This window comes from Rhinolophus sinicus, linkage group LG04 (assembly GCF_036562045.2).
Source record: "Rhinolophus sinicus isolate RSC01 linkage group LG04, ASM3656204v1, whole genome shotgun sequence".
Classification (NCBI taxonomy): Eukaryota; Metazoa; Chordata; class Mammalia; order Chiroptera; family Rhinolophidae; genus Rhinolophus; species Rhinolophus sinicus.
The window spans coordinates 73,963,706-73,987,783 of record NC_133754.1 but is presented as its reverse complement, the minus strand read 5'-3'; the positions used below and the strand labels follow the sequence as shown (position 1 = coordinate 73,987,783).

Sequence of the window (24,078 nt, the reverse complement as noted above, 5' to 3'; positions counted from 1 at the left end):
AAAAGTGATTCCTTCCAATGTTCCAATACCACCACACAAACGACAGTTGGGTTGCATTTTTCAATACTTTTTCTTTGATTCTTTATTTTTTTAAAATTTATTTTATCGTGGTAAGATCACTTAACATGAGATCTTCCCTCTTAATACAAATTGAAATTTACAATTGTTAACTATAGGCATAATGTTGTACAGGAGATCTCTAGAATTTATTCATCTTGTATAATTGAGACTTTATGCCCTTTGATTAGAGAGGCTTCCCATTTCCTACTCCTTCTAGCTCCATTCTTCTTTCTGATTCTCTGAGTTTGATTATTTTAAATACCTCATATAAGTGGAACATATAGTATCTGTCCTGTAACTAGATTATTTCCCTTAGCATAATACCCTCCAGGTTCACCCATGTTGTTGCATATGGCAAGATTTCCATCCCTTTAAAGGACAAATAATATTCCATTGTGTGTATACACAATGTTTTCTTTACCCATTCATCCATCAATGGACATTTTGGTTGTGCTCACATCTTAGCTATTGTTAGTAGTGCTGCAATGAACATTAGAATGAATATCTCTTTGAGATCCTGATTTTTTTTTTTTTTTTTTTTGATAAATATTTAGAAGTGGGATTGCTGGATCATATGGTAATTCTATTTTCAAATTTTAAAGGAATCTCCATACTTCTTCCATGGTGGCTGCATCATTTTGCATTTCTACCAACATGGCACAAAGGTTCCAATTTCTCTAAATCCTAACCAACACTTGCCTTTCTTTTTTTTTAATAATAGCCACACGGACAGGTATGGGGTAATGTGTCATTGTGATTTTGATTTGCATTTCCTTGATGACTAGTGACATTAAGCATCTTTTAATAATATTGTTGTTGCATATATATGAAAAAATTATACATATATATATAATTTTTTTGAGAAATGTCCATTCAGATCTTTAGCCCATATTTAAAACAATTAAAATTTTTTTTTTCTGATTTATCCATTCATTCAGAAGTTATTTATTTAGTGCTCATACCACTCAGGCACAGTACAGACATACTGAATATAAGAGTTTTGTTTTGTAATAAAAGAAAAGCTATGACATAATACATTTTACTGTTGTTATTTAATAGAACAGCATCCCAGCTGAGGAAGTGTTTAAAATTTATAGGGCTGGTTCTTCTGACAGTTCTTATGCTACCAAGGTAGGGGTGACTTGAGACTATCAATATAAGGGATTTTTTAAGAGAATTTTTTTTTAATGCCATAGTTATTCAACAGTTATATACCAAAAGAAGTGATCAACATGATAAGTCCAGCAACCACCTGACACTGTACCACGCTATCACAATATTATTGACTATATTCCCTATGCTGTACATTACGTCCCCATGACTTACTTGTTTTATACCTGGAAATTTGAACCTCTTATTTCCCTTCAACTTTTCCCCCCTTTTAAAATTTTCCATTACAGTTGACATTCAATATTATTTTATATTAATTTATATTATAATATATCAACATTATTTTACACTATTTTATATTAATTGTACAGCATATTGGTTAGACATTTATATAATTTCAGAAGTGATGCCCCTGACTGGTCTTGTACCTAGCTGGCAGTATATATAATTTTTACTATATTATTGACTGTATTTCCTATGCTTTAATTTATATCCTCATGACTATTTTGTAACTACTGATTTGTATTTCTTAATCCCTTCAGCTTTTTCATCCTGCCCCCAGCTGCCCTTCTATATATCACCCCAATAAATTGAGTAACTATCTGGCAGCATATATAGTTACTACAATATTATTGACTATATTCCTTATACTATACCCTACATCCTCATGATTACTGTATAACAACCAATTTGCACCTCTTAATCCTTTCCCCTTTTTCGCCCACCCTTCCAACACCCCTCCCATCTGGCAACCATCAAAATATTCTCTGTATCTATGAGATTGTCTCTGTTTTGTTTATTTACTTTGTTCTTTAAATTCCAAAGTGAAATCACATTGCATCTGTCTTCCTCTGTCTAACTTACAACACTCAGCCCAATACCCTCCAAGTCCATCCATGCCACTGCAAATGGCAAGAATTCATTCCCTTCCCTGGCCAAGCAATATTTCATTGTATATATGTACCACCTCCTTTTTATCGATTCATCCATTGACAGACACCCAGGTGCCTCCACATTTTAGCGATTGTAAACCATGCTCTAATGAACATATGGATGCACGTGTCCCCTCAAAGTAACATTTTGGGTTTCTTCAGATAAATGCCTAGAAGTGGATTTACTGGGTCCTTCTTTGTCTCTTGGTACAGCCTTTGTTTTAAAGTCTTATTTTATCTGCTGTAAGTACTGCTACCCCAGTTTTTTTTTGGTTTAGTTTCGTTTCCATTTTTCATGAAATATCTTTCTCCCATCCCTTTACTGTCAATCTTTGTGTGTCTTTTGATCTGAAGTGAGTTTCTTGTAGGCAGCATATGTAAGGGTCTTGTTTACTTATCCATTCAGCAACCCTATCTTTTGATTGGAACATTTAATCCATTTATATTTAAAGTACTATTGATAGATATGTAGTTATTACTATCTTATTATTCATAGGTTTTACCTTTTTTTTTTTCCCTTCACCTTAAAGAAGTCTCTCTAAGATTCCTTATAATACTGGTTTTGTGGTGATGAGCTCTTTTAACTTTTTCTTGTCTTGGAAGCTTTTTATCTGTCCTTCAATTCTAAATGAGTTTTGCTGGGTAGAGTACTCATGGTTGTAGATCCTTGCTTTTCATCACTTTCAATATTTCCTGCCAATCCCTTCTGGCCTGCAAAGTTCCTGTTGAGAAATCAGCTGACAGTCTTATGGAAACTCCCTTATAGGTACTAACTGTTTATCTCTTGCTGCTTTTAAGATTTTTTTCCTTGTCTTTAAACTTTGGCATTGTAATCATAATCTGTCTTGGTGTAGGCCTCCTTGAGTTTGTTTTATTTGGGACTCGCAGTGTTTCCTGGGCTTGAATGTCTATTTCCTTCACCAGGTTAGGGAACTTTTCCATCATTATTTCTTAAAATAGGTTTTCAGTTTTTTGCTCTCTCTCTCTTCTCATTCTGGTAACACTATGATGTGAATGTTAGTATGCTTGATGTTGCCCCAGAGACACCTTTAAACTGTTCTCATTTATTGGATTTTTTTTTTCTTTTTTTCTTTTTGCTGTTCTCTTTGGGTGTTTTCTGCTAACTTATCTTCTAAATCACTGATTCAATCCTCTGTTTCATCTAATCTACTGTTGATTCTCTCTAATGTATTTTTTTCAGTTATTGTATTCAATCTTCATTTTTATGTTTCCTATCTCTTTGTCGAAGTTCTCTTTGAGATCATTGAGCATCCTTATAACAGTGTTTTGAAGTCTGCATCTGGTAGATTGTTTGATCCCATTTTGTTTAGTTATTTTTCTAAAGCTTTGTCCTGTACTTCTATTTGGGACATGTTTCTTTATCTTCTCATTTTGGCTTCCTCCCTGTGTTTGTTTCTATGTATTAGGTAGGGCTGTTGTGCCTCCTGGTCTTAGTAGAGTGGCCTTATGTTCTAGGTGTCCTGTGAGGTCCAGTCTCCCTGGTCACCAGAGCCGGTTTTTCCAGGTGTGTCCCTTGTGTGGTTTGTGTGTTCCCTCCCATTGTAGTTGAAGCTTGGTTGCTGTTTGCATGTCAATGGGAAGGACTGACCCTGGAGCTGATTTGTTGTGAGGACTATCCATGACTATAGTGGAGAAGTTGTTGTGCAGGGGCTGATCCTACATTCTACAGAGCAGGAGTTGCTTTAACTGAGCTCTGGTGCCTGCCCAGTCTGCTCTTCAGGTATGTTGTTTTTAGAGGTAGCTGGGTGATGCTCTGTCTCAATCCTAAGCTGGCTACTGGGAATGCCAGCACCAAGGCCTCCTGGGAGGGTATCTGCTGCAGGCCACAGTCTGTGCCCTGACCGAGGCCACCTGGCATAAGCCACAAAGCAATCCACAGCTAGGTGCTGCCCACACTGGGCTTAGTGGTGCCCCAAGAGACTAAGCCACAAAGTGAGGACAGCTGCCACTTTTGCCAGGCTTAGGACTGCTCAGTATACATGACACACTGAAACAAGCTGCTGCTTATTTGGGTTTTATAAACCTTTGAGTGATTTTAGGGGATTCTGTGTAGCATAAGCTGAGATAAGCTGTTTGTATGGAAAAACCACTGGAAGTGGTTTGGGTGTGTCTAAAAGTTGAGTGGGTCAGGGTCTCAGGGAATCACCAGGGTGGAGTGAAAAAATGGTGTTAACCAGTTTCATGGAAACTCAGATGCTGTGGCTGTCTGCATCGGCATGCTCAACAAAGAAACAATGGCTTTTGCCAGCTCCTCTGTCTGGGAGAAAGCTGTCCTTCTAGTCCTTGCCCTGAAGCCAAACAATTAAGTTCCTCCCCATGAGCCCCTGGAGCCTTTCCAGCTGTGTCTCCAGCACTGGAGCTCAGAGTGAGTGAGTCTGTGTATGGGCACTTTAAAAGTAGAGCCTGGTAATGCAGCCACCCTCCGTCTTTCTAAGCCACAATCTCTGCTGGTTTTCAGAGCCAGTTCTAGGGACTTCTTTCCCTGGCACTGAAACCCTGGGCTGGGAAGCTTGGTATGGGGCTGGAATCTCTCACTCCTCCTTGGGGGATCTCTTCAGCTAAGATATCCCTCCCAATTTTTAATGGTCACGTGCAGGTGTAGGACCAGCTTGTTCCACATCTCCAACCCTCCTACCAGTTTTGAATTGGCTTCTTCTGTATGCCCTTGGTTATAGGGCTTTAGTTCAGCTAGACTTCAGGCGATTTTCAAGGGTGGTTGTCCTGTAGTTTAGTTGTAATTTTGATGTGGTTCTGAGAGGAGGCAAACACAGCATTTATCTGCTCCATCATCTGGACTTGAAATCTTTTAGCCCATATTTAATTGGGTTATTAGTTTTTTCTTTCTTCTTTTTTTTGTTTTCACTCTTGAATTGTGATTCTGCTATATATTGTAGAAATTAACCATTTATCTGATATACAGTTTTCATATTTTCTCCCATTTCACTGGTTGCCTTTCACTTTTTTTTGCCTTTGCTGTGAAAAAGCTTTTTAGTTTGATGCATTTCCACTTGTCTATTTTAACTTTTGTAGGCTGTGCTTTTGGTGTCATATCCATGAAATTCTTTAGTTTTTTATGCCTTCATGCACACAGATATATTATCAACATCTATGGCAGAAACTCATTTGTGTGTTTGTGTGTGTGTGTGTGTGTGTGTGTGTGTGTGTGTGTGGAGAAATACATGTACACATATAAACTAATTTTTATTATTTATACTTAAAATATTTTGGGGGACAAACATGTATTGGGCCCTCCATATCAAATTAATGAGTGTCATATCATGTCAGCGTATACAAATAGATGTTATTTTAAAGTATCTTATATTTATGTAAGACTATGTACTGGACATATTTGTTCTAAGTTCTCTTTCCTAAATTGCCACTAGATTTTTTTCAAGTTTATTTTGTTATTTATTTCCTTTGCTGTACAACAAGTCTTTGATTTTTAGTTGTTTAAATTTATTAATATTTTCCTTAGTGGTGTCTAAGATCTAAAGCATGCCTTAAAGTCTTCGTAAGTAGTCCATTTTAAATTTCTACTATGTTACCAATTATCTCCTCTTATGATGTGCTTCATTCTTGTAACACAATAATTGTCCACATGTTTATCGTGTATGGTCCTTACTTGCTAAACAGATGTGGGGTTATATAGAACAAAAACACACAAAAATAAAATATAAATAAGGTTAAAAACAGGAAACTAACATGAGTAAATTCATGACTAGAGTGGGGAAAGGAAAATACACACACACACACACACACACACACACACATCTGGAATACACATTGGTGTAATTTGTTAGGTAGAGATCCAACTTTTTTTTTTCCAGATGGCTATCCAACTTGTCCTAAACAATTTTTTAGATAATCTATCGTTTCCACACTGACGTGAAATGACAGACATATTTTTAAAACCAGGCTTTCAAACAAGATAGTTTCTCAAATAAGTCTCCTCAACCCCACTGCCTTCACCAATAAATAAACTCTCACTATATCTGTAAGGTTTTTCTTTTCTTTGTGTTCCAACCCTAATTGCATATGGGTGACAGTTATGGCTGTGGACATCCTGAAGTATCCCTATTATCACCTCCTGAGGAGACAGCAGAGAAGAAGCTGTTTGAGTTGTTGATCTCAGAAATCATGTGTGGCAATGCAATGCCCTGAGGGTTGGTGTAATGCATTTTGGGATGGCTGGTCCACTCTATGAATTTCTTCATTTATGAAGTAAGCCTAGCCAACATGTTCAGAGAGATGGTAAAGAAGTCTGCATTCCCAATAGTGAGTGTATTTCAGATACCTGTCACAATGTCACACCATAATGAGAGTTGTCCAATTTCCTTTCGAAAGCACTTGAGCAGTATTTATTTCATTGAGATAACTGGAAAATTTCACGCTATCACAGACAAGTGAGATGCAGTGCAGTGTGTTGACAAAAGAAAATGGCTGGGAGGTAGGCGACCCAGTTTCCTATTTCTGACTTGACATTTATAGGAAGCAAGTATTCAAGGGATCAATTCAGTTTATTCAAGTCTTACTTTTCTTCATTATCTATGAAACACAGTTGGATATATGATCTCTTGGCTTCCAGCTAAATAAAAGACCATGGTTCTATAATAATATGGTTCCTCTATTTGTTCATTTACAACTTATTTAAGAAAAATTGAGCCCTTGCTATTTGAAATGATTTTTTCTAATAACTGATAAATATGGCAATTGTATTAAGGAGTTTATGAAAGTAGTTTATTTGGAAGAGAGAGGTGGGATGGAACAACTCAGTGTGGCTTGAACTTAGAACATGCTAGTTTACCAATTCCAAATTGGAATACAGTTTCTGTGATGTATCATAACTCTACTGTGAGGTTTATTCTAATGAACCTGGTCAATGTTAAAGACTCCTTCTTGATTTGTGTGGGAATAACACACTGAATGTAGGTGATAGTTCATAAATCCTTTTTCCAATGAAGGCAGTTAATGTTGTTATAGATTTTTTTTTTTTTTTTGCAAGACTCTTATTTAAGACTAACTCCTAATAATACTTTGAAGCTCTGCCCCAGTTACTAGCCTAGAAAACTATCTAAGCATTAGAGGTTTCATGACCCCAAACTGATGATACCTCTCTTTCTACACATACACACACACACACACACACACACACACACATAATCTGTTTTTTTAAGCATAAATGATCATCCTAGTAATTCACAAATGCTAAAAGACATACAATTAAAATAGTTGGAATTAATTACTTAAGAAAAATGGGTTTTAACTAGGATGAAGGAAGGTGGAGGAAGAACCATTTCAGTCCAGAAAACTTTTAACAAAATTTCAAGATAACACCCAACATCCTGTTGGAGATAAGTTGGAAAGAAGGATTAGTTGGAACCATAAAAGAACGTAATTAATGAAATAACATGGGTAATGGAGACTCATCGAAGGTTATCAAGCTGAAGAGTGAAAGCATAAAAATGGAAATAAGGTATGATGAACTTTGTAGGAGGGTGGAACTGGTTAAACTCTGAGAAAGAGCTTTCAAGGTGTTACCTTTTGGCATACAGTGAAGGAGGGTGGGCCAAGACAAGAACTGACTCTTGAGCATATGGCACAGTGCATTTCTAGGATTTGGCACCAATCTCATTGGTTACCATGCTATACATTTATTTTTTTATAGGTCTAAAAATAATGTCTGCAGATTTAATTTCTTCCTAGTAAGACAAATAGGGGTCTAAGAAAGCTGAGTCTAGATATTTTCAAAGAATGAAAATAAGTGAGCAAAATTATATTTATACTAAAATAATTCTTTCCATCCACTCCATAGTATAATAATCTCTTGAGGCAACTTCCAACAAAAATGATGTTTTAGATGCTTCCTATGGTGGCAGAGAGGTGAATACCATGTTTTTCAGGGAAAAGCAATAAATATAAGTGGTAATCCATTGTACATCTAAAGTTAGGGAATCCTCAGTGAAATTGTTCTCATTTTATTGGGGTAAATAAAATGAAAGGACACAGTACCTAATAAAGGAGCAAAAAGATTTTCGACTTTGGTCAAGCACAGAAAAGGGCCTAATGATAAAAGACATATATATTAAGAGTTTTCTTCTTTCAGTTTCTCAACTAGATTTCATTAGTGGAGTTTTTCAAAAGATTTGGACCATACATGTAATTCAGATGTTACTAAAGATCTTCATAATTTAAATTTCTACCCTGGCTTACACCAAATTACCCAAACTTCCAGTCTAAAACCCATGTGCTTAAATGCTTTTTTGGTACTGTTTCTATACAATAACCAACTCTCAAAATGAGAACTCTGTTAGGAGCAAGTATCATTAGTTACAGCATGTGGCTTTGACAGTGAGAGATTCCTTAAAAGTTTGGGCTTGATTATGAACCCAGTGTACAGGAGTTCCACATTAAGTCATAATTGGCTTTGTGTTGGGAGAGTGTATGTCAACTGGTGAAATCAGGCACAGGAGAGTAAGAGTTTCTTGTATTAACAAGATAGCAACTGATCACTCACTTGTTACTCAAAACAATAAAATCTGAGAGAGGACTTTATTAATTCCAGAATAGTGGTGTGACCTTGTCCGGATGTCCTTCTTAGAGAAAATGTCTACAGCAGATCTGATGGAGAATCTCAGGGAAGAACTGACCTGTTTCATCTGCTTGGACTATTTCACCAGCCCAGTGACCACTGAATGTGGGCACAGCTTTTGTCTTGTGTGTCTCCTGAGGAGCTGGAAGAAACATAACAGTCCTTTATCTTGCCCTGAGTGCTGGAGGACCTTGGAGGCCCCTCATTTCCAGCCCAATGAGCGTTTGGGGAGGCTGGCTGGTATCGGCAAGCAACTCAGATCCCAGGTGCTGCAGAGTGAGGGCAAACAAGGCCCCTATGGGAGAATGCTGGAAGCTACTCAGGTGTCCCCTGATGATGAGCAGGGTATAAACGATTTCTCAACTCAGTGTCATGGATTAAACAGAGTGTATCTCTCGAGTGAGGCTGAGGAACATCACAAAGTAAGACTGACTATTCAATATAAATCTCAGAACACAAATCAGTTTCCATCACTTAATTCTCACAACATTGCCTATTGGTGACGATCATAGGTGCTGATCTTCAGGCACCAGCCCACAAACTTGTCATGGATTCTGTTTTATCCTTTCTTTGTAGAGTCCCCATCATCTCGTTGTTATTGGTCCTCAAGACCATTTCACGACCTTGTGAACTGCTAATTTGCCACAGAGTGTTTTTTTCTATCGCAGGAGAAACTCCAGGAAATCCTTAATCTTTTGCGTAAAAAGAAAAAGGAAACTCAGGTTATATTAACCCACGAGAAGGAGAGAGTGATGTTGTGTAAGGTTAGTAACTGTCTTACTTTTGCATCTTGTGTATGATTTTATGAAGGGGGGTAGCAAAGGGATCTTAGTGACATGCGAGGAGAAAATGACACATTTTTTCAGTCCCAATCTTACAATATGCAGTATCCTTGCTTTGGGCTGCCCGCCTCAGCTTGTCCAGCTTGGAATCTCAAGATTCAGCTCAGTTTCTCCATCCCCAGGTTGGCTTTTTCCTTTTTTTTTTTTTTCCCCTCTTGGGGCACCTCTATTTTGATTCTGATTATACTATTTAAAATACAAGTTATAATTATAGACATATAACATAGGATGAAAATCAATTTTAAAAAGTAATACCTCAAATGTGTTGGGGGAAAAATAATGGAAATTAAAAAAAAGAAAAAAGAGAGAGAAATAAAGGCAAAATCGTAGTTTGGATTATTACACCTGATCAAATGTTCCAGGTTTGAATTTGAGCTGTCTATCAAAGCAAATAACTAAATGTTTTGAGATTTAAAAAAAGATATGTGTGTATCTGATTCTTCCAGTAAACTTTGAGTTCTTAAATTGGAGTATTTGTGGTATACATTTTTATTTCTAGTCCATGATCCATTGAACAAATATTTGTGGAATAAATGAACAGACACTTTTAAAAGTAATTTTTGTCCTTATTTTGTGTTATATTTTATAATGGTAGTGATCACCATCTGTCATACATTTTTTTGTTTATTTTTGTTTGTTCCAACTAGAAAAAGAACCTCCTTGGGATATAAATGTTGGTTTTCTTTACTATTGTATCTATCTAAACACACCTAAAATATCAAATTATCCACTCAGCTAGTCAATATAATATATACATTATGTTTCGGGTTTCAAGAATTGGTGCAATTCGAGGATAGTGTAAGGATTAAAATCGACATTGGCATTTCTGTTACTAACTTTAATATATTGCTTGTGTGTGTGTGTGTGTGTGTGTGTGTGTGTGTGTGTGTGTGTGTGTGTGTATTCGTGATGGCAGGAAGAGACAAAGACTTGCAAGCAAGTTGTTGTGTCAGAATACATAAAAATGCACCAGTTCCTGAAAGAGGAGGAGCAGCTGCAGCTCCAGTTACTGGAAAAAGAGGAAAGAGAGAACCTGAAGAAACTGAGGGACAGTGAGATCAAGCTGACCCAGCAAGTAAGAAGCTTAAGCAAAATGATTGGACAGATAGAGTCCACATGTCAGAATTCGATTATAGAATCTTTTGAGGTAAGAATATTGGGGAAATCAATGAAAAAATATGTAGTGATATAATATTTCAAGTCATACAAAATACATTTTTGTTTATTTACCTAAAAAACTCAGTTCTGGTCCAGAAATAGTTTTCCTAAAGAACTAGCATTCTATATAGTATAAATGAAGTCTTGTTGAGGCAAAGAAAGAAAAGAGGGATGCCTATTCAAACCAAGGCTGATGATGACTCCAATGTCTTCTGCGCCTGCCTCTCTGCAGCCTCAGCTTTGTCAAACATTTTAAGTTTAGTGAGCACTGACTATATGTTGGGTGCATTAAATATCATGTTCACAAAGTCCTGATGAAGTTAAATACTATGATGACATATACTATAGGAGATTGTTAACTATAAAATGGGTTTATAGTAGCACTCATTCAATAACTCAGACCTAGGGAAGTTAGGTAATTTGCCTGTCAAATAGGTAGTAGGTGGTTGAACCCAGATATCTTATGTGCAGAGCCCACATCTGTCACCATCTCTGCTCTACTGCCATCCTAGGCTACTACTGCATTGTCCAAACCTTCTCAAACGTAAGCTATGAGAGCAAACTCCAGCTTCAGATCTCTTTCCTGGATTGGCTCCACAGAATGCTACTATTTAATTGTGTGCCTTCCCAATAACCCACTCCAACTGCACACAGGTTCAGTCTCAGCTTTCCCTGGCCACTGCCCTGTGGTTATCTCTGACTCCCTGAGACATTGGATAATGCAGCCAATAGTTTGGCTCCTTTGTCAGACACAGGTTCTCTGGACAAAGTGAAGATATGAGAAAAAGACAAGGACAAAATAGTCTCCAGTCATTTGGGAAATATCTCATGTCCACAAGAATTCACCCCTAGAAGAAGCAGGAGATTATTTTTCTACCATATGCTCTCCCACTCCAGGTATTCTAGCGCCAAAGGAAGCAGATTCTGTGAAAATTGAAAAGGACTATATCCAACATGAATTCAGTGTCCATTAGTGATCAAAGTGCACAAATACTAACGTTTTTTCTTTTATACCCTTAGGATGTGAAAGCAACCCTGGAAAGGTAGGTGTCCATCCTGTGTTCAGTTATGTTGGATACAGGGACGTGGTGCTGGTGAAATAGGTTGGGAACAGAGTGGAGATGAAAGTGTCCATGCTCCTGGGGCAAAATAAACTGGGCTTTGAGGTTGGAGCAGGCCATGTGGTCTGTGCAGAGGAGACACAGCGACTGTCCCTGCTCTCTTGTAGGAGTGAGCCACTCTTGCTTCAGTGTCCAGAGACTACCATCACAGAACTGAGTCTGTGCCGTATCACTGGAATGAGGGAGATGCTCAGAAAATTCAGCAGTAAGTCAGCCTGATTTGTCAAACCTCCGGTGGTTTCCAGAGTTAACTTCAGTATGTATTAAGGGATGCAACTGAACCCTTAGGCAGATTCTTCTAAAATAGAATATTCACCATCTGGGTGCCAGGATCTCCATGAAGGCATCCTGAGGCAGCAGGAAACATCGGGGGAGGCAGGCCACAGGCCACCTCTCTGCTGGAGCACATAGCGGCAGTGAGGCTGGTTTGATATTTGCCTAGCTTTGTTTTCTAAGGAGTCCTGGTCCTTTGTTTCTTTTCATCATTCTGTTTTGACCATTCAATCACCTTGCACATACACACACACACTTCCTCGGTGTTTCTGCATTTCTACCTCTGTTTTTGTCAGGATAGAAGCTGAGAAACTCTTGAATCCCAGTGAGGGAACAGATAACTATCCTTTTAGAATACTCCAGATATTTAGGCTAACTAAGAACAAGGAGGTCAGCATAAATTCTCAACTTGTATCTCCACAATCTGACTTTTAGAGGAAGGCCTAATGAATTTTGGACTGGACAGATATTTGATAAGTGTCTACTGTGTGCCTGGTATTAGGCTGCTGGGCTCTGAGCATACTTACACTGACAAATAAGACAGACTTGCCTTTGCTTTTATAGAACTTACAGCGAAATTGGAAAGATAGACATTAATCACAGATGAGTAGTGATGATTAGGATTTGATTTAAAAATAAAAATATACAATTGTATGATGGGGTACCTAATTTTGTCTGGAGAGTCAGTGAAAACTGGAGGTCTCTTCTGTGACCTCTTCTCAGGATGGTGGGAGAGGGTGTCTGTCTCTCATTAGTTCACAATGAGCTTCATCTAAAGGTCACCGGGCGTTGCACTCATTTATAGGAAGCTACATGTAAAGCTTGACATAATGAAAAAATGCTGATGAGGAATTGCTATTCGAGCACTTAGTAATTTTGTAATCTTGGTCCAGTTTCTTAACCTTTATGAACCTCAGTTTTCTCTTAATAACAATAGAAAATAAATTAATAACGCTTGGGTAAGGTACAGAAAATGCTTAGTTGCCTAAGTAAGAGTTCAGCAAATGATAACTGCTTATATTCCTTTCCCACCCAACCTGAAGAACCAAAACCCATGTTGGCTGAAGCTAATACAAATGACAAAGGGTACTCCCTGTGTGGATAAATAGCTCTGAGTCCTAAAACTGTCTTGTGAACAGAACAATTTCCATTTCATTACCAGAAATTCCTCTCTTCCACTCAAACAAGCTGACCATCACTCACCACGTGACTCTCTTCTGTTTCCTTTCAGAGATTTACCCTCTCTGCTCTGTTTGTTGTTGTTGTTGTTTGTTTGTTTGTTTTTGTTGTTGTTTGTTTTAAACACTAAAAGAAGAGTTAGGAGATTCTGTTCTGAACAAAACAAAAATCCCCACCCACCACGCTCACCTAAATTATGTTTTTAAAAGTAGGAGCGAATATTAAGAATTTAATTTTAATTCTACACATATAAGAGGGTTTTCAATAATGTAAAGGAAGATTCATTCTTTTCTCTTCTTGCAGCAGATATAATTCTGGATCCAGCCACAGCCAATGCCTATCTTGTCTTGTCTGAGGATCTGAAAAGTGTGAAATATGGAGGGATCCGACAGCAGTTACCTGACAACCCAGAAAGATTTGACCAGTCTGCAACCGTGTTAGGTGCTCAGAGCTTCACCTGCGGGAGACACTACTGGGAGGTGGAAGTGGGCAACAAGACCGAGTGGGAAGTGGGCATCTGTAAGGACTCTGTGAGCAGAAAGGGGAATCTCCCAAAGCCAGCTGGGGACCTCTTCTCACTTATAGGCTTAAAAATTGGAGATGATTACAGTCTTTGGGTTTCATCCCCTTTAAAGGGTCAACATGTCAGAGAGCCTGTGCATAAGGTTGGTGTGTTCTTAGACTATGAGGCTGGACATATAGCATTCTACAATGTGATGGAAGAGTCCCTCATCTATAGCTTCCCTCCAGTCTCTTTCCAAGAGGCTCTCAGGCCCATCTTTTCTCCTTGCCTCCCAAATGAAGGGACAAACACAGGCCCTCTTACCATTTGCTCACTGAATAGCTATGTCTGAGGGAGATGCCCCTGAGCCTTCCCTGTAGATGACGTCTAAAACCAATAGATAACTATTCATTAAGATGATTAATGCATGACATTATTAATATCAGGTGATCTGAAAGAAAAGCCCCCTTAAAGAGTTTCCATTAACTTGAGCCTGCAATGAACAGCCAAATTGGACAATCAACTTTTAACATCAATAGGACAAAGCCAATCATATCCTGTGTCTTTAACCAAATTCATTATCTAGACTGCCCCATGTATATGCTGATCACTAAAACAGTAGAGTTAGACCTAGCCCCTGATAACCCAAATCCCACTGTCATAGGCCAGTTTTATAAATATATGTCATTTTTTAAAAGTGCATTTATTTATTTGACTCTAAGAAACTGTTGCTTGAATGTATCTTTATCCCACGTGCAGAGCTCTGCACACTGGGGCAATCATAACCCCTCCATGGGGCCAGATGTATGGGTTCTCCTGTCCAACACCTGGGACCTGCAGGGTTTGTACTGAGAAGGGCTTAATTGTTCAGAACACTGCAAATATATGTATGAATATTATCATATCATTCATGTTACCATAATCATAAGATGCCACAACCTTCTGTTTGGTAATATAGTCAAAGATGAGAGCAACGTCTCTATTTAATATCAAGGCTGTGGGTGCCAAGTGACTTTATTGAGTTTGATATAAGGTTATTCTCTGTGTTTTTGTTATCTGCTATGAGCAGATGGCTTTTAATCTCTGGAAGGCCAAATCAAGTCTACTTGCTACCTCAGCATCCCAGGATTTGTGAGGAAGAGGGTGGAGTCTGAGTGGAGCTTCTTTTGGTTGGTTGAGGCCACTTTCCTTTGGAGGTCTGCACCTATGTTCCCCATTCTTAGTACTCTGTCCCTGCAGTGTTTTTGTTTTTTCTTCATGTCTCCCTTCTTGCTCACATTGCAGAATGTCACCAGTCACAGAGGGTATACCCTTTTACCTCCTCTTACCATTCAGAGAAGTGAGTGAGTGTCAGTGCTTTCAGCCTCAGACAGGAAAACTGATAGCATGTAACCCTCATGCATGGCTGCATAATTATGAAGAAAAAGTTCATCACAGATTTTTGTCTGTAAATTAGAGACTAAGTTGGGGGAAAATTGGTAATTGAACCTGTTAACCAGCATACAAAATCACAGAAGAGGTCAGTAAGGAACTAGATTTGTCGTAAGGACTGTATTCACCCTTCTCATTAATCTAGATCTGCTTTCCTTTTCAACCTTATATATTCTAATATTGTGCCCTCAAAGGCAGGGCAGCAGACATGAACTAGACTTGGGATCCAAGATAATGCCCTCTTCTGCTCTCTGTATTTTCTATTTGCATTTTCACCCTGATATCACATACTTAGAGAACTGTAGAAGAGAACTAATCATATTTTATTTAGATAATCTATGGCTCTATTTCCCACTTTTTTATTTTATTGAAATTAATTTCTTAATTTATTATTTCAAAAAGTGAAGAAACAAATCATAAACAGCCAGCACCAAGTATATTTGGGATGTATTATCCTCAATTACTTTTTTTTTAAATTTTGGTAAATAAATATAAAAGTAACACATTTTAAATTAGTGTGCATCACGTTTAATTGAAATACAACATAGGTGAGAGCTCCTTCCGTCCCCCCACCCCCCTCTTTTTCCTAAAGTGGTTAATATTGTCAAAACAACAACCAAAAAACAAAAACAAACAAACAAGCAAGCAAAACAAACAGTGCCCCCCCTTCCTCTGGCAATATCATCCTGAATGGATCCTGGCTGCACCATTGGTTTCATTGGACCTGCCACTGATTGGGTGTGTGGGGAAGATTAAATCTACCCTATACTTATTCTTCTGAGTTTACATAAACAACCATGAAAGGGTTGCAAGAAACTTTTCTCCCAACGTTTCCAAGTGAAGCAGATGTGATGAGGATGGGAGTGAGACTGGCCGGAATGGAAAATTGAGAAGTGTGCTTTCTTGCTTGGCAAACTGTTCAAGGGCCTGGGTCTGTCTGCCTCAGCTTTTGAACATTTGTCAAAGTCATGTTCTCAAATATGAATGGTGTCCGAGATAGAATATGCCACCATTACTCAAGTTATCCCTTCTTCCCCACCCCCCATTAACTCTTTCTCTCCTTCCCAAATCTTCCATTCTTTTTTGAATGGACAGTTTCCCCAGGAGTTAGCAAGTCATAAGTAGCTGCTTATAGTGGACATTAACAAGACAGAACCCAGAATCATAGCCATTTCCTTCTCTCTCTCTCTCTCTCTCTGCACATTTGGCCAGAAGAGACAGAATATGTCTAGTCCTGAGGGTAGAGGACATCAAGAGTGATCTTTCACACAGGATTGCAGTTTGATTACTTTGTTTTTTGAAATGTCTTTGTTTGTCTTACAGTGCCTTCAAAATAAAATGTTATACATATCTTGCCCTGAAATCTGATTTACCGATAAAACTCCCTTCCTTCTTCAGATGAGGTCTTTATCTATCCTCCTGCTCTAATTATCCATTCCCTGCATGACATAACTTTGACATATTATGCTTCCAGAGTCTTGGCACCTTGTCTTATGTTGGATTACTTTTCAAGGCCCTCTTACACTAATTTAATTCAAGAATGTACCCAATACACCTTTCTGTAGTCCAGGATTTCTCCCTACATATACCTTGGAGGGGTGGGAAGGAAATAATAGTTGGCCACAGTAGGAAAATAGAAGAATGCTGAAATGTATAAAGGATAAACTAAAAATTATAATATCACTACACAGAGCTAACCAAAGTTATGTTTTGGTGTGTATCTTCCTAATTTTTTTTTTCTATGAGTGTATGTTTTGAAAATTAATTATATTGTGAATTTCCTTTTTATCACTACATAATCCTTGAAAATGACTTTTTAAATTCCTAAATATATAAACATGTACCTTCTAAGAATTAGCACCTTTTTGTTAAATTATATTTATATCAACATTTTACATTCAATAAGTGGTATTATTTAATGATATTTAATAAATAGCCCATATTAAAAATGTCCCAGTTAGCCTTGTAATGTTCTTTAGTCTTCCAGCATCCAGGAATAATATAGGATTGTGCATTAAATGTACTCATCTTGGGAAATATGATTTTTAATAGGAGTAATGTTTTATTTTACACATCCTTAATTTATTTAATAATTCCCCTATTGTGGGACATTTAGATTGTTTTCCTTTTGTAGCTATTATAAAATGACACTGGGATAAATGCACATATACATAAACCTTTGGGTGTATTTGTAATCATTCTCCAAGTCTATCTCCTACAGGTAGGAAGGATGCCTATGGATCCTGCAGGCATGTGTTTGTAGGTCGTACATCCCCCTACAATAGTTTTATGGGCACTGCAGGAAGTCTGAAAAGTTTTATTCACTGGCATTTCCACACTGAAGATGCAAACTCATAGCTTCGGGAGAAGTGAAAAAACAAGTTTTCCTTTGCCCTACAGTCTTGTCAGAAGCATTGCATTTATTCCAAAAAAAAAGTCTATCCTGGGAGGAATTGGAAATTAGTGCTTGGGCTTTGAAATCAAACAGCCCCTAGTTTGAACGCTTAACTTCCCCACAACATAACTTTCAACTTTCACAAGTTATTTCAACTCTCAGAGCCTTAGTTTTCTCTTCTCAAAAAATGTGAGAAATGCCTACTTGTGATGATTACGTGAGAACATGAAAACAATATCTCCACCTGCCTGATGAATTTTTGTTACTTCTCCTCTCCCCTTCCTCATCTTAGAGACTCTATTTCGCAATTCATCAGAAAGGGGACAGAAAATCCATAGAATGCTTGGGCGGAATATAGAAAACACAGGTGCCAACATCTTTGAAATATTTCCAAGGTAGGTATTATTATTTTAGGGAAAAAATTTTAACACAAAATTCAGTTGGAGAAAAAGAAAACTTGTATGGATCAGTCTCTGATCTCTCATGGAAGTCCTTTTGACCTTCTCACTTGTGAGCCACTCGTTACCTAATTAAAAAATAAATTAATATAATAATTAGGAGATAAATAAAAATAAAAACTCTTAAAATGGTAATTTCATTGTTATTTCTCCATCTTGGCAATCTCACACCTTTGCCTGGGTTCTTGGCACATGGTATAAACTTTGCTGGCCATCAGCTCTGCTCTTTTGGAAGTTGCACCCAGAGGAATGGCAATGCAACCTTATTCAACCTCTGTGCCTCAGTCAGCTGTGCTCAAGTCGATTAGATGGGCCTTGAGATATTCATCCCATCAAACTTTGGGTGGGGCTTGGAGTGGTCACCACCAGCTGTGAACCCTTCCTCCTCTATTTACTTACTGCCTTATAAAAACCATGCTAGATGTGTGCTATGGCAGGGCATGGGAAGGTGGGAAAACACTGTCCCCGCTCCCTACAGCAGGAGATCTACGCAGTGTGTGTGTATGTGTGTGTGTGTGAGTGTGTGTGTGTGATGTATTACTCACTCACCACCTGGGATGTCCATTATAGCTTTCTTATTGACAGCGAGAAGGACAGAACTAGGTTTAGTGAGGCCTGAGGCTTACACAAATGAGGAAAATCCTCTTTAAGAAAAGCAATAAAAAATTATAAATTATAACATTAGATCAGGATCTTAGAGGGTCTCAAACAAATAAGGGGTCTGAAACTTAATTTTAATGAGTTTCACTGTGTATCTGCCTCTGGGTTAACCAGATGCAAGATGAAGTGCAAAGGCTACACTACTTACCAAGTGTACAGCTCTGGGCAAAGTACTTAATCTCTCTGTGTCTCAGTTCTTTCATCAATAAAAGACAGTTGAAAATTATGCCTGCCTCATGGGTTGTTGTAGCAAATGATATAACCTAATTTAAGGCACAACTACTCAATAGATGCCAATTACTAATAGATCCTTACTAAGCTTTAGCATCTACATTAGCTGGACTCTCTGCATTTTTGAAAGCTGCCTTCTGTGGCTCCATTTCCCATGGTCCTGAACATGAATTTATATTTGAGTTCAAAATACCACCTCTCTCACTCTAATTCCTGCCCTCATGTCCTGGTTTCTATTCTTGATGGGAACTCTGTCTCCAGTTTTGCATTGGCTTCAAAGCTCATTGCTGGTCTTTTTGAGCTCCTAATTCTAATCCTCTCTCCTTATTTACTGGGAAGTTTTCCGGAAAATTCTCAAGTATTTCAAAGATTGCCTTTTATTTGATTCATTGACTCTTTTTCTTCCACTTTATGATTCAAACAGTAAACTCTCTGAATTATAAGTCACAGCATTCCAAGCTGGCATTTGCTTTCTGGTTTGTGTTTTTAAAAGTGATGGTGGATCCACAAGTTTTTGGTTCAAAGGGAAATTCTTCCTCCACCAATTTTGTTTGATTTCCTTTTGGTGGGAGGACAGCCTTTCTCCACAGAGTAGCTGAGTCTCCTGCCCTCCATCCAGATGGGAATCAGATGTCCACGGCACCCAGGAGAGGCAGATTATCCACTAGGTAACGAGGGTGAGCATGTGGTGTGTGTGTGTGTGTTTGTGTGTGTGTGTGTGTGTGTGTCTGTGTGATGGTGGGACAGCTTTGGTGTCAGGAGCGTAGTCCCACGGGCGCTTAGTTTCTCCTCAGAGTCTCTTCTTGTGCTCCCCTTCTTGACTCTTCAAATTGTGCCCCTCCCCTTCAAGATGCCACTCTACCTTCCCTCAGTTCTCCTTGTCTTCCAATTCTCTAGTTGCTCAGAAACGAAAAGAGGGCTCAGTAAATCCCAAGAAGAGGGTCTCATTAGGGGTTCTGTTTCTGCAACTGGGGAGAGAAATGGCCCTGGCATGAAAGATGAGTAAGAAGAGCTGCAGAGCAGGGCGGATGGTTGGCTCAGTTGGTTAGAGCACGAGCTTTGAACAACAAGTTTGCCGGTCTGATTTCCACATGGGCTAGTGAGCTGTGCTCTTCACAACTAGATTGAAAACAACAGCTTGACTTGGAGCTGATGGGTCCTGAAAAAACATACTGTTCCCCAATGAAAATTAAAAAAAAAAAAAAAGAAAAAGAAAAAAGAAAAAAAGAGCTGCAGAAAACACACAGAACAGGACCAGATTAATGCTTAGTGATATTATCCCTTCACGTGTCTGTTTTCCTACAGAAGAAGCTAGGAGACCTTCTTGAGGGATTTATGCTGTTTTACATACATCCTAGTGATTTTTTTAACTAGTCCTTTTGTATCAATGATCATCATTCAAAAGTTGGTTTTAAGCAATATAAATGTTGAGAACAACATTATATTGCATACAATATTCTAAGTTTTATATTTAAAGTGTAAATCTCTTTTTTGTTTGAGCTCTGGGTACCATCCTAGAAAATAATGTAATATTTCTCCTTTTTTTCCTTTCATACATATAAAGAACTGTTACACTCAGTTAAAATTTTATTAAACATCTTAAAGAGTAACTGTTAAGCACGTTGTCTCTTTTGTGAAGTTGGAAATGTTTGCCAGAGCAATCATCCAAACTTCCATCCAACCTTGTCTCCCTCTCTACTTCACTTGGGTTGCAGCCTTTGCCAGCTCCCTCCATTTCCCTTACAAAGAGTGGTGTGCTGGAGCCCACTGGACTGGGACTGACTCAAGTGAACTGTGTATCTCTTCTCAACTTGGGGGTCAGAACACCACGTTGAAATGGGCTAAGGTGGCAGTAGTTACATCACCAATGTACAAACATTACAAATAAGGACTTTTCCCTATAGAGACCTCATTGTTGAACAGTTATCAGCACACCACTGCTCTCATCAGCATTTCACCTCATAAAATTCTTGCACATTTAATCCTCTCTGGAGTCTGCTTCTGGGAGTACCCAGATTAACATAAAAGATGCAAGGAGAAAACACAAAATCAGTTTTGAACATGTTGATATAGAGGATAGAAGTCTTGAGACCCTCTAAGATCATCAAAATAAAATTGCTTTCTCCAGGAGGAAAATTATCCTCAGCCAAAACTGAAGTCATTGCCCTCAGGAATTGAAACTTAGGATATTGGCTTTTAGAAGAAATAACTCCAAAGATTGAGGTAACACACCTTTTCTGGCTTTGTGGCCTCATCTACCTTCCAAATCAGACCTAGCTTCCAGGCCCCCGGTCTACAAATTTTTCACTGGGATGGAAATTATTTTTTCCTTAAACTATATATCTTACTCTCCTTACTTCATTTATCATCATAGGCCAAACTTTTCTCAATTTCCTCTCTATTTCTGAATTTATACCACTTACATGCTGCTCTTGAATATCTCTAGGATCTTTTATTTTTTAAGCTAACTACAAAAAGCAATTCTTGAATTTTGCTTTCCTTTTTCTCAAATATTTTGTTTTACACACACACACACACACACACACACACACACACGGTACCAAAAAATATACATACACATTTTAAGAAAGGAAAAAAAAAACTGTATTAATTGTTATAATATATACCGATAACAAAAGATGAATACAAGTCATGTTTGACTTACGCAATTACAAGAGGTGCTCAAAGTGGTTACCATCAGCAACCATACACTTCTGATTATGGCAAACTACTGCTTGAGCAGAGATAACATCTCTTACAATGTATACACATTTTTTTGGCATCCCTGGTATATATATACCCCCAAATCCTTACCCATCTACTCTGTCCCCTTAACTCTTTCTTTCTTAATTCCTGCAGCCTGGATAGCACTGGGTAACATATCAGATCACAAAGCTTGGCTTGTGATCAGTAAAGATGTTCTTCCTCCTTTAAAGCCTCTGTTTTTATTTTTAAACAGGGATGTTTTGAGAATTGCACTACTTGGTCTCTCCTTTTTTTTTTTTTCCTCCCTTGAGTCTTTTTTTCAAGCCTTATGAACTCACAGATTAATTCTAACAGGCGTGTGCGTGTGTGTGTGTGTGTGGTGTGTTTGTGTGTGAGAGAGAGGGGGAGAGAGAGAGAGAGAGAGAGAAAGAGAGAGAGAGAGAGAGAGAGAGAGAGAGAGAGATTAAGCTTCTTTTGACAAATTGATGTATATGGAAATATAGGGCCTTCATGTATAAATGGCAAAAATCAGCTAGAATCCTTTGGCGGGTTGTTTGATCTTCCCATTTACTATACTCCCCCTTCTCCAGCTTATTCTAGTTATTTTTTTATTATCTCCCTGAGCATTGAGAGTCTGGGAGTAAGACCATTCGTCTAGCCTCTGAGCTGATAGAAAAGCTTATTGGAGTGGCTGCCTTTTCTCCATGTATCTTCTTAGACTTGTGTCTCTTGGGGTGTATATTACAGACTCAAGTTATCCTCTAAGGATGGAAGACGAGGGAATGAAAACTCCTGTTAGTTCTTGGAAAATGAGTTAAAGGGTCTGTATTACCTGTTTTATGTCACTTCATAAATCCACCAAAAGATCTTTGAAAACGCCTAATTATGCATTTAAGTTCAGTTTTTGTCAAAGAGTTAATACAGATACAGATATATATATTCGCTTTCTATGCTATATTGCAAACTAAGACTTCCATTTTGGGTTCTATTTAAGGTCTGATGGCAGTTTCCTCTGGTAAGGTCTGATGGCAGCTTCCACTTAGCTTTGCCTATAGAACAGTATATGCATTATGTGTACAAAGGGAAGGAAAATAAAAGTAATAATTGACCAACCCAATGAAAGCTTTGCATTTTTCTGTTATTAGAGCAATGTTGATCTCTTGGGCCATTCCATCCTCCTCTTTGCAATGAGATTTCTGCCTACATATTAGTAGGAATAAGACTTTGCTATGAATCAAATAGTCAATGATATTAATTGATGTGGTTTAAAGTACTTTATCACATATACTTTGTAAGCTAATTTAGAATAAAAATTGATGCAATGAAATCTGGTTATGAATGCCATCTTTCATGGCCCAAAGTTGGCTGCCCTTCATGACTCATCTTCTGTACACACATGGTACAGCTGATATACGAATCGCTAAAAAGTGCAAGCTTCCTTATCTAACAAAGAATCTCATCAAGGAGAGGATTGCTCTTCACTCTATCACTGACATGTTAATTGTTTTCTGCTGTTATTAGCAGGATAATTCCTTTGAGAAAATAACTGTGTTTAAATACAAAGATAACAGTGATTATAATGATGAAGCAAGTCCTTATAGCACTTTCGCTTTGCTTGGGACTGTTCTAAGTGCTTAAATACATTTACTCATTTTATCCTCACAACAATCCTGAGACACAGGTATCATTATTATCCCGTTTCCTGGTGAGAAAATGAAGTGTGGAGAGGTTGCGTAGCTTGACCAGGTTCACAGAGACAACAAGTAGTAGAGATAGTATTTGAACCCAGGTGATTTAGCTCCAAGTCTGTGATTTTTAACCAATACCTTCATTGCAGAATCTCACCGTATCCTTCACATACTAAATGTACAAAGCATGTATTTATTTATGTATTTATTAACTCTTCAGGAGTTGGACAAATAAATTGAATATTTTTCTTATTAATGCCTATAAGGAAGAGGCTAATAATAAGTTTTTGAAAAGAGCAAGCTATAGAAGACATGTGATATACCTACTATCCCCTGAGCACTCTGCTGTTAGAAATCAGATGCCATCTTATACACCTCTCCTCATCTCTACCACTGTTACCTTACACTTTGTGGACGATATCTGTATTTGGGTTCAGATTCTTCCCCTTCCCCTGGAAGCTTGTCATTCTGGGGACTGTACCCTGGCTTTCTACCTGAACCTAATCATCCAGCATAGTGCTTAGATAGCAAGCCCACTGAAATATGCTAAGACACTGCTTTCAACTTTCTTCAGTGTGTTTAAGAAATCCAGGCAAAGAGAACACCTGAAATTTGAAGTGTTTTCTATGCATATGTATTTTCTCTGAAATAAGATTATACCCTCTCGGATAATATATCCCAGATGGAAAGTAATTTCTCACATTTATTAAACATCTATTAGG

The 24,078-nt window shown here is 38.0% G+C and overlaps 1 protein-coding gene across 1 annotated transcript; it reads left to right on the top strand.

The window, feature by feature from the left end:
• The first annotated feature begins 8,708 nt into the window (after nt 1–8,708).
• TRIML1 (tripartite motif family like 1) lies at nt 8,709–14,139 on the top strand. Its single transcript, XM_019712309.2, has 6 exons — nt 8,709–9,134; nt 9,381–9,476; nt 10,471–10,701; nt 11,733–11,755; nt 11,941–12,038; nt 13,589–14,139. Exons 1-6 carry the CDS (start codon nt 8,709–8,711, stop codon nt 14,137–14,139), a joined length of 1,425 nt encoding a protein of 474 aa, XP_019567868.2.
• The last annotated feature ends 9,939 nt before the right edge of the window (nt 14,140–24,078 follow it).